The sequence below is a fragment of the Anolis carolinensis genome, chromosome 5 (genome assembly GCF_035594765.1).
Source record: "Anolis carolinensis isolate JA03-04 chromosome 5, rAnoCar3.1.pri, whole genome shotgun sequence".
Lineage (NCBI taxonomy): Eukaryota > Metazoa > Chordata > Lepidosauria > Squamata > Dactyloidae > Anolis > Anolis carolinensis.
The window spans coordinates 194371743-194383751 of record NC_085845.1 but is presented as its reverse complement, the minus strand read 5'-3'; the positions used below and the strand labels follow the sequence as shown (position 1 = coordinate 194383751).

General features: G+C 39.2%; 1 protein-coding gene across 6 annotated transcripts in view; it reads left to right on the top strand.

Moving 5' to 3' along the window:
• The window catches only part of kras (KRAS proto-oncogene, GTPase), a 52776-nt gene that overhangs the window by 6827 nt on the left and 33940 nt on the right, over positions 1–12009 (top strand). For all 6 annotated transcript variants that reach the window (XM_062983244.1, XM_062983241.1, XM_062983240.1 and 3 more), the window contains exon 2: positions 5227–5348. In XM_062983244.1, coding sequence (XP_062839314.1) covers positions 5227–5348 — 122 coding nt within the window. The remainder of the gene's footprint in view (positions 1–5226; positions 5349–12009) is intronic.

Below are 12009 nucleotides of genomic sequence, written 5' to 3'. Positions count from 1 at the left end.
GAAGACTGGTGTTATGGAATCTGGGCACTTTAAGATTAATTCCTGGCCAGGGAGCTAAAGATCTCAAGACCTCAACATGCTTGTCAGCTGTGAAATTCCCAAGAGGTTAACAGATGTTTCTCATTCACTCTTTTGTCTTGGAAGGCTTTGTGTGTAACATTAATTCTTCCTGCAAGGCCAAACTATTTGTAATCCTGGTAATATCAAGTGCTTCAAACCCTTTTTGCTTTCTCCACTTAGTCCATCAAGTTGGTGCATCAAGTATAAAAAGAAAGGAGAAAAGTGAAACAACTTTTCTGGACAATTGCACCAACTTGATGAAAAATCTGATGTAATTGTGGAAGTTTAATTTTTTAAAGAGTTTTGCTGACTGAAGAAAAATACCACTCTATTCCCCTGCTTCAAGGCATCCAATTGAGATGCTCCCCTTGTCAAATTTAAGTGCTGTATATTTTGGGAAATCAGTTTCCTTCACAGTCTGAACGCTTTTGGATATCATTTGTGAAGTGTGAGATCTGTGTGCCTGGCCTTTGCTCTGTCACTCTTATTACAGTATACTGTTTTCCCACCATGTTGGTGTTAGAAGACCTAGAGATTTCTAGAGATCATCTTCTTGGCATCTATCCTCTGGTGTGATCCTGTGGTCGTCTTCCATAGGAAGTACTAGAAATCTCCAGAGTTATTTCTGGTGCAAAAATTAGCAGTCTCGTTTTTGGATTTCTTTTTCACGTTCATGGGGATCCTGTGCCCCTAATCCAGGCATGGGCAAACTTTAGCCCTCCAGGTGTTTTGGACTTCAACTCCCACAATTCCTAACAGCACTGGCTGTTAGGAATTGTGAGCGTTTTGAAGTCCAAAACACCTGAAGGGTTCAAGTTTGCCCATACCTTCCCTAACCCTAGCAAGTGCAGAGTACTTATTGTAGTTCCTTAATTTTAAAAGCCCAATAGGATCAAATCTGGCTCATACTTGGATGGAGACCCCTTAGGGACTAACAGGTTGTGCTAAAAAAACAGTCCTGTCTAAACACTTGAGACACACTGTTGGTCATGTTTGATGGCACTGGACTAGATGGAACAATGGTCCAACTGAGTATACAGCAGCTGCCTTAATTCCTTCTGCATGATAAGGAATGAAAAGATCCTATGTTTTCAGAATATATGGAGCCTTTATATAAGTTTATCACAAAGATCAGTTGGGTGGACAATTCTCCCTGTAAGTTAGTTGTGTACCAGTCCAGGGTCACAGGACTTCGGGCTTTTTGAAGGATTATATTCTCCCATATGAGCCTGCCCAGTGTTAGTAGTCTTTGGGAGAAGCTGCTCTTTCAGTTTCACCACCCTTTGAGGAAGGTTTGTTAGGATATGAGAGAAGACCTTTTCTGGTGTTAGATCAATGACTGCAAAACTCTTTTCCAGATGGGCTATTCCTTACTGTTTTTCTCTCAGCAGCTGAAGTCCTTTTTATTCAAGCAGGGGTTGGACTGCCTAGTCCTCTGCATTCTTGTCATTTCTCAGGTTGGAAATGTTTCAGCAGCATTGATTTTGGGGAGGGGGGTGAAGGAGGGCTGAGGAAACACAGATTTACTCTATGGCTGGTTTCAGCAACAAGTCTGCAACAAACAGTGCAATAAGATTTGAGCTGGGAAAGATGGGAATTACAGGCTGATCCTATTGTAGTTGTATATGCCTACCTACAACAGGCAACGTAGACAGCAGTCACCTCTAGCATGTTTTTTTTTAAGTGTGCATGTATCACCAAACAGAGAAAATGGGAGAGTAGGGGGTTTTGTGTGTTAAAAAGTACAGATCTGTAAATTTGGCCATCGGTTGTAAGAATAGACTGCTCAAAGATGTGTTTTGGGAGAAAGCTTCAAGTGGTTTCCAGAAGGTTGAAAAAGTCTTTGTTTACTTATTCAGGTCTTACCAGACCTGATTGGATCATTCACATGTACATATCATTATTATGTTGTTGTTAGTTTTGGATTCAAAATGGCTAAAATTACTTTTGATGTAGGAACCTATTCCTATTTTTCCATGTTGTTTTTGTCTCTGATACCAAATTTTCTGTTAAAGTATAATAGCCAGGGCGACATCTATGTATACTTAAACATAAGCATGTAAATAAAACACAGTTCAGTTCTAGGCTACGCTTTCTATCCATATAGTCCAAGGTGAGATTTGCCCAACAGTGTCCAGGTGAGCTGGGATGTATGTTATGGAAGATGTTCCAAAAATATTTGACAACATACAAGAGCACTCTGATGGATGCTCTGTGTTTCTTTGGAGGGCAAGTCAATATTGAACATGTCATTTGAAAGTTTGTAAACATAGCTGGTTTCTACTTTTTGGAAGTGAGAAATAATCTTGGTTTTTCCTTGCTTGTTTGGGGAAGCAAATCACTGTACGACTCAGCCTAACCCACCTTATTTGACTGTTTTGAGATACAAATTCACAACTGTTTGTTTTCTGGAGAAATTTATAACTCCAGTGAACAGTACCATTCCATGGCTCTCCTTGCTATGCTAGTTTCTGCAGGCACTAAATAGAATCCAAGTCTCATAAATTCTAATAAAATTACTTCATCATAAAGCATGCCCAGTTCAAAGTACAACAGAAAGAAGTTTCTTTTGGTGGCTCATAAATTACTAGTCTAGATAAAAACAAGACTCTTTAGGAGCAGAGAATATGATAACCAGGAGCAATCACATAATAGCATGGTTTGAAGTCCTCCTTTAAAAAAACAAAAACAAAAAACACTTGTGGTTCTATTAAAGTAAATCTAAGTTTGACAGATGACATGCACTATACAACTGGTTGTAATAAAAGTTAATTCCAAACAGTTGTGCTCCTAACTGTATAAGTAGTTGTGTTCCTCTTCCTGTCTTTTATAGTAGTACTGATTGTCTGTCTCAGTGTATTATTTCTCATAGCTCCAAGGCAATGAAACACAAACACCTGATATTAAGAGGACTCTGGAGATGTATTTCTTGGGGTTATTTTTTAATTTGCTTTCATTAATTAAAATACTTTGATTGCAGCACCATCTTTAACCACTAGATGTCAAACCTTTCCAAAGTAGGGCATACAAAGCCAGAGACAGACCTTAGAAAGTGATAGAGGTTTTAACCAGCTTGATTTAGTGCAGTGGTTCTCAATCTTCCTAATGCCGCAGCCCCTTAATACAGTTCCTCAAATTGTGGCGACCCCAACCATAAAATTATTTTTGTTGCTATTTCATAACTACGATTTTGCTACTATTATGAATCATTATATAAATCTCTGATATGCAAGATGTATTTTGGGAGTTGTAGTTGCTAGGATTTATAGTTCACCTACAATCTAAGAGCCTTCTGAAATCCACCAACAATGGAATTGAACCAAACTTGTCACACAGAACTCTCATGACAAGAGAAAATACTGAAAGGGTTTGGTGGGCATTGACCTTGAGTTTAGGAGTTGTAGTTCACCTACATCCAGAAAGCACATCTTAAATTATCCTTGATCCTCATTAAGATCTATGGGGGAAACCCAGAAACTTGCATACTTTTGTGGTATCTTGATTATTGTTGTTTTCCCCCCCAAATATTAGCCAGCTATTGATTCTGTTTAAAGTGGTTTTTAGAGTTGTTGAGTTTTTAATTTGTGGTTAATTGTGGTTGCGGTCTGATTGAATTTTTCTGCAAACTGCCCTGAATTATCTCTGGGTGAAAAGGGATTACATAAAATTCAGTAATTTAATCTCTCATTAATAAACCTCTTTTTACTTTCCCATGAATTGACGAGTTTACTTCGATGACTGTACGGAATGTAGCGAAGATCCTTTGGCTCAAGAACATCTTCTGCATATTAGCACAGTTCTTTGATGCCACAAGGGAGTGGTTTTCAGTTGTGGTTTATGAGCAATTGTGACGCAGTTGGCCCTAGTGACCTTTCTTTAATATGGAGTGTGGCACTTCTTGGCTGTGTATAAAATGATAATTTTATATGTGGTAATAGGGCTTCTCCGTTATTTTGACCACAGAACTTCGGTTTTACTGGCTAATGAGCCAAGAGTCAATTTAAGTGTGATAATTCTTTACTCTGGTCTTCATTAATGATTTTCCATAAGTACTATCTAGCGCTGACTTGGTTTCCAAGATTAGGCAGGTTTTGGTGTTACCCTTCTGTTTATTTTAACAATGTTAATACCATTATAAACAATATAGATGTTGTGTAACATTTTTTTTTCTCCCCAGTGGACCAGTACGTTGGTTGGCTACAATTGTTTATCTGGGTGCTGTGGTTTTTCCAGGCTGTATGGCCATGCTCCATAAGCATTCGTTTCTGATGTTTCGCCCTCATCTATGACAGGCATCCTCAGAGGTTGTGAGGTCTGTTAGAAACTAGGCAAGTGGGGTTAATATATTTGTGTAATGATGTCAAGGGTGGGAGAAAGAACTCTTGTCTGTTTGAGGGAAGTGTGAATGTTGCATTTGGCCACCTTGATTAGCATTGAATGGCTTTGCAGCTTCAAAGCCTGGCTGCTTCCTGTCTCGGCGAATCCTTTGTTGGGAGGTGTTAGCTGGCCCTGATTGTTTCCTGTGTGGAATTCCCCTGTTTTCTGAATGTTGTTCTTTATTTACTGTCCTGATTTTAGAGTTTTTTAAAATACTGGTAACCAGATTTTGTTCATTTTCATGGTTTCCTACTTTCTGTTGAAATTGTCCACATGCTTGTGGATGCAGGTATATAAACCCCACATGCCTAGTTTCCAACACACCTCACAACCTCTGAGGATGCCTGCCATAGATGTGGGTGAAACATCAGAAACGAATGCTTGTGGAGCATGGCCATACAGCCCAGAAAACTCAAAGCAACCAAATGATTTCCGGTCATGAAAGCCTTTGACAACACAATATAGATGTGGTGCAACAGGCTTTTTTCTCCCCAGTGGACCAGTACAATTTTGTACCTGTTGGCTGCAATTGTTTATCTCTTAGAAAGTACACAGATATTTCCAAAAGACAATTTGCGGTCTGGCATTAATCTATAAGCCACCACTTTGAGTCACACTGATACTAAGAATAAGATGCTTGCTTATTTAACAGCATTTTAAAAATTGATTTCTGTGTTATTGAAATAGACAGCAGCAAAGAAGAAATGTGGAGATTGGAAATTATTTAAAGCTGGAGTGTCTTTGGTGTTCTGTCTCATAAAATCGATATCTTTGCTTGATCTTCAACAGGCCTACAGAAAATGACGGAATACAAACTTGTCGTGGTTGGAGCTGGTGGCGTAGGCAAAAGTGCACTGACGATACAGCTTATACAGAACCATTTTGTAGATGAATATGATCCTACAATAGAGGTAAATGATTTCCTGTGAACTGTGTATTGGGATTTTTTTTTTTTGGTGTCAGGAGTGACTTGAGAAACTTCAAGTCCCCTTTGATGTGAGAGAATTGGCCGTCTGTTTGATATTTTACTATCCTTTGGGAGGCTTCTCTCATGTACCCCCGCATTCGAACCGGCAACCTTCAGGTCAGCAACTCAACCTTTAGGTCAGCAGTCCTGCTGGCACAAGGCTTTAACCCATTGTGCCATTGTGTATTGGGTGGTCCTACACTTCTGTTTTTGATGTTCAGAAATGAAGCAGAGATCTTCTTAAATCCTGATAGAAGGCGTATCTCTATTCCATTCTTTAAAAAAGAGAAGAATTCAAAGTCTATTTGACCTGAAGGTTTTTTTAAATGGTTTTCCGAAGTAAAGAGGATGGAGGCATGAAGGGAGGGCATTGCTAAAAGGATTAAAGAAGTGGATCAGAATTCCCTTACAGTTTAACAAGAGCATTTTAGTGTTGTAAGATTTCCTACGTGGTTTCTCAAATCTCAGCCATTCTTTCTCCATTCCTCTGTCAAGCCATATTAAAGGCAAAGCTTGGAAAGATAATGTTTTTTAGACAATTATGTGGATGTTGTAGAGCAAAAACAGGATGCTGGTGTCAGAGCACCCCACAAAGTATGGCCATTAGCCACTCTGGCTGGGGCCATTCTGGCAGCTAAAGTCCAAAAAAGGGAGGATGTTTTCCATTTTCTACTTAAGTGTAATATACTATCAACCAGACACATTATTTTTTATTATTCCGTGTTTTGACAATGACACAGACAGTCTGCCTGATTCATATGCTAAATTGAGATCCCAAAATGGCGTGTTAAAGATAATTCAAGATAAGGAATGTTAGTGTTGCAAATTTAAACTAGATTTTTGGAGTAGTTCCACATGGATCTTGATTCCTGAAATGAAGAAGCGATCTTTTCGTCCCATCTCCCCTTGCCTTGGCAATGACCCATTATGCCTCATCAGTTCAGGGAAAAAATTATTTACTTCTTGGGTGTTTTATGTCCAGCGGAGTTGATAGGATAAAGCATTAACTCTGTGTACCAAATCAATGAATCTTCACTGTGAGTCAGGGAAAGGTTATTCCTGATGTTGTCTGTTTAATATGGACTGAAAATGTCTACCAAACTGTTGATTATGTGTGAAGTCTGGTAGAAATCATTGTTTGAGTTAGTTTTATCCAGTCTCCTTGGCAACCCCCCCCCCCCCCCAAAAAAAACCCACGGTATTTTTGTTGTGAGCAAGACCATATGAGATAAGGATGTTTATAGATGTCCTTGATGCAGATTCTGTGAATGAAACCCTTGGTATTTGCTACAGTTTGGTACCAGGAACCCCCTCTCCCCCGGTGGATACCAACATCCATAGGCGCTCAAGTCTCATTATATACAACAATATTGTAAAATGGTGTCCCATATATATATATATATATATATATATAAGGTTTGCTTTTGCGAATTAGTTTTTTCAAAAAAATACTTTGAGGCTGTCAATGAAGACATGCGTTCTGTCAATCTAAGACTTGAGGATGCCCAAAACAAAGCTAACACAATGCTAACCCCCTCCATTGGTAAAATAGCTTACAAAGAAGATTTTGAGGCTGTGGGTGACTGAATCTGTGACTGAAGTATTCGTGAATACAGTGACTGACTTTATGTTACTTTGATGATCACATGAATAATGTTTTTTTCAAATAAAGTATCTGGGCAGAACCCTTTGTGGCGCAGCAGGTTAAGCCGCAGAGCTGTGGAACTTGCTGACTGAAAGGTCTGTTGTTTGAATACAGGGAACAGGGTGAGCTTCCGCTGTTAGCCCTAGCTACTGCCAACCTAGTAGTTCGAAAACATTATCAAGCCTTTTTGTTTGGTTTGGTACTGTGATATGGCCTAAGGCTAATCAATAAATTTACTACTTAGTTCGAAAACATGCAAATGTGAGTAGATTAATAGGTACCGTTCCGGCGAGATGGTAACGGCGCTCCATGGACTCATGCTGGCCACATGACCTTGGAAGTGTCTACATACAACGCCAGCTCTTCGACTTAGAAATGGAGATGAGCACCAACCCCCAGAGTCGGACACGACTGGACTTAATGTCAGGGGAAAAGCTTTACCTTTATCTATCTGGTAGAAAGGAAATTGGAAAGGAATAGCATTGAGAAAGACTTTTTTTGAAGCACATGACCCAGTATCCCATATCCAGCAAGTTCAGTGGTCAAAATGACTGGACTTGTAGTCCAGGAAAAAAAAATCTATCCATTTTGGCTGCTGCACTCATCTCACTGGTATGCAAAAAAGGTTTTTGTGGCTTCTCATTTGGTGTTTTGCTTCCTCTTCCCCCAGCCGCCTGGTTTCCTTTACCTGGGTTGGCTGTGTTTGTTGGCAGTTGTAATCTGGTAAATCTTGAGGCCACATCATTCTCATACCAGGTCTTGGTTGGAGTTAGTTGGGGCTTTAATTCTTCAGTGGCTAATCTTTATTATTCCTGTGACATACATCTATGTTTACTAATCTTTTGTACTGTCTTGATTCTTTCTCTTTACTTCCTCTAAAATTCTGGAGTATCCTCAGGTACTGGTGAGCCATGCCGGCCACACCAGTTCCATCTCCTTGACGTCCTTTGGAGATTCAGAGCCCGTCTGAGAGTAACGCCCCACACCTCCTGCAAGGAAAGATGAATTGGGGCAGATTCTGCCACTATTGACATACTTACTCATCGAAGAACCCCAATGACCTTGAGATGAGGAATCTAAGAGATTTCTGGAACACAGTCTGAAAACCACTGATAAAGTGATTTATTGATTGCATCATGTGTCTTGTTTCCTTGCAAGAGATGGTGCAACACTGATGTTAGAACAGTCTATCCCAGGCATGGGCAAACTTGGGCCCTCCAGGTGTTTTGGACTTCAACTCCCACAATTCCTGACAGCCGATTGGCTGTTAGGAATTGTGGGAGTTGAAGTCCAAAACACCTGGAGGGACCTAAGTTTTCCCATGCCTGGCCTATCCAGATGAAAGGATTAATTGAAAGTACCATGGATATTCTAAACAATTGCACTAAAATTGGCTTCCAACATCAGAGGCAATAATATATCCATGTTGGATAGCAAGCATAGAAGAATGACTTCTTCATTCTTCATTTTCTTGGAATTATCTGGCTGGCTGGTCTTATCTCATGGGCTTCATGTGGTGTCTTTCACATTCAAGTTTCTCATCCCCATAGCTCCAAAAATGAGTTTTGTTTGTGAGATATGGCTTGTGAAATCTCAGAAGACAGGATTTATATGGGAAAGTTCAGGAATCCCCTACGCAAGGATGATGGTCATTGAGGTAGTCCTTTAGTGATCTTAGTTGTAGTTAGCTTGGTGAGTCATATGTAATGCAAATAGTCTAGTGATGATCCATGCAGTGTGAATATTCAGCAACTTGGGAAAGACTTTTGTGTATCCCAACTATTCTTATTTATCATGTTCCTGTGAAATCATGGCTTCATATTCAATTTGTCAGCGGGTTGTATTAGCAGTCGTGTTCTTTGGGATGTAGGCCTCAAGAAGTGAAGTCTGTGAGCTTGTGTGTGGATGCATCCAGAAATAAAGTCTGTGAGCTTGTATGTGAATGTGCATGCAAGCAAAATGCTTGAACCACCATGGATCTGAAACCTTGCTTTCCTGCACTTCACAATGGCAGAGTTTTATTTGTTTGTTTATTTCACTTTGTGTGTAATGTATTTTCCAGTTGAGCAGCTTACAATATCTACTATTATTTAACCTATATGCCCTTTATGCCATATAGTTCCACATGACGTGGATGTGTTATCTAATAGACTTGCGATGAAAATAGTAGCAAATTTTTAGCTTCAACTGGGCAGCTTTTTGTATTTTAGATGTTGGTATTTTAAAATCTAGAATGTGCATTCATGCTTCCATTTTGATTTAATTTGATAGTTAAATTTATGTTGATATTTCTGAGTATTTTGTGCACATTCATGACTAGTCAGCAAACGTTACATATGGGGTTGTTCTATTTTTTGTTTCAATCTAGTGTGAAACAAATGGTAAGGTTTTATCATCCGGACTCTTCCTTCTTTAAAATCAGGTGAAATTGTCACTGTCAGCCCAAGGAGTGCTGAGTAGATTTGCTAGTAAGCATTAAGGACAGCCCTACTAAGTTTACTAATGAACAATATAAACAGTTTACATCGGAGTAGAGACAGTTTCTTTATCTGACTGTTTTAAATCAGGATCTTCATCCCCTTCTACATTGCCGTATTATCTGCTTTGAACTGGATTATATGGCATTGTGGACTCATATAATCCAGTTATGAGTCCACATTGCCATATAATCCAGTTCAAAGCAAATAATATGGAGTGCAGATCCAGACTTTGAAGCACCATAGAGTCATTACTCATTAAAGGGTTTGAGTTTTTTTTTAAAAGCACATTGGGTCAATCTGTACTTCAGAGATACAGCTTTTGAAACCACTTTTAACTGGCTTGATTCATTCTTCTAGGTTTTTAGATTAGAATTTTCTGTTAGAAAGCTCTAACAATGTAGTTCAATGAATTGTCCAGTTCAGGGGTTCTCAAACTGTGTTCTCTGGGGCCCTTGGGGCTCCGCTAGTGATAGTGAGGGGCTCCACAGCACCATGCCGTTTCCCACTTCCTCCTCTTTCCTCCTCCTGAAAAATGCAATGAAATTAAAGTTTTGAGCTGTTGGAAACAGCAGCCTCAACCAGTTCTGTCAATGGTCCTGGGTTCTGGAAGCTGAATTCCAGAATGGTTGGTTGTGCCTCTGCTCATAGAAAGAGGTAGAGGAGACCCAAAGGACATCTTTTCCTCTCATGCTTTTGCATTCTCAAACAGAGAGCTCCATAATAACTTTATTTTTGTATGCCGCCACCATCTCCTCGAAGGGATTTGGAGCAGCTTACATGGGGACAAGCCCAATCAGTCACATTTACATCATAAAAATACAATTAAAACATAAATATCAATTAAAAACAGATTAAACACACCATGGTTAAAAAAGCATAACTATAAAAAACATTAAGAGTAATTAAGAATAATCTGTGAGCCTTTAAAAGGTCCCATCCTAAGGCATAATGGGTGACCAACAAACTCATTAAGTTAGAACTGGTGTATAAATCAAAGTACAGTGGGGTCTCACTTATCCAACGTTCTGGATTATCCAACGCATTTTTGTGGTCAATGTTTTCAATACATCATGATATTTTGGTGCTAAATTCGTAAATACAGTAATTACTACGTAGCATTACTGCATATTGAACTACTTTTTCTGCCAGATTTGTTGTATAACATGATGTTTTGGTGCTTAATTTGTAAAATCATAACCTAATTTGCTGTTTAATGGGCTTTTTCTTAATCCCTCCTTATTATCCAACATATTCGCTTATCCAACATTCTGCCGGCCCGTTTATGTTGGATAAGTGAGACTCTACTGTAGAAATACATGGGGTAGGCAATACAGGTAGGAAAAAAAAACCTAAGATGAAAAACAACTGCAAGGTTCAATATGAATAGGGGCCAGGTTATAAGTGCTCGTCGAATCAAATGCACGACAGAGCATCCATGTTTTTAATTGCTTCAATTAAATTGCTCCATTCTTCTTTCCTGAGCCTTTCCTCTATCAAAGTATTCTAAGGCCTTCATAAAATGATGAATCCCAGGATCCAATAAGATGGAACCATGACTGGTGTCAGACTACTGCAACTGTTAATACAGATACACACTCAGCCTCATAATCCAATATTAGCAGGGGATTCTGGAAATTAGTCAAAAAGATGACTTTTCCAAGCTCCATGTAACATTATTTTACTGCTGTGGGCTCCTCACTGTTGTGTGATTGTAAAGTTGCCCTATAAACATCCATACAGAATGGAGGGAAGTATGGAAATACAAGTAAATGGAGAAGGATGGAGCTATTATGCTTCTTTTGAGATCATATCATCCATCTGCCCAACCTCAATAGCCAAATGATTGCTTCTGCAGTGTTTATCAGCTGGGCAAAGTGGCTATTTTGCCAATGAACCTTTGTTAGTGAAGTGTATATTAGCTCAGAGAATTGAGATAGCAATTCTGGCTAATAGCTAGTATTAAATCTGTTCTGTATTTTAAGATAATAAATGGCAAATGCTACTATCATCACAGCATCCTGTGCCGATGGGTTCACAATGACTGATACCCAAGCAGTTATGGTTGTGCCTATAAAGAAAGGGCAAGGTTCTGGGCAAATGCAGTTGTGCTGGTGCTTTGTTTTAATCTGATTGGGCAGATTTTATGATCTACCCAATAGCCTTGAGTTGGAAGAGTAAACATTGTTGTCTTGATAGCGTAACTATTATATTACTTTTAAACAAACCTACCTCACTCTTCCATTGTTTTGTCAATACCGGTCTGGGGTGTGTGTGTGTGTATGTGCTTTAGTTCAGCAAATCAGCTGGCAAAGATGATGGATTCAGATTTGACTCATCGTTGATGTTGGGCTCTTTAGTGACCACTCTTTTATTTTAGTGTTCTTCCAAGGTGACATGTCTATGGGTTCATCTACATCACAGGTGTAAAACTCAAGTCCCTGATCTAGATTTTGCTAGTTTCCTATACATGGTTTAGAAAT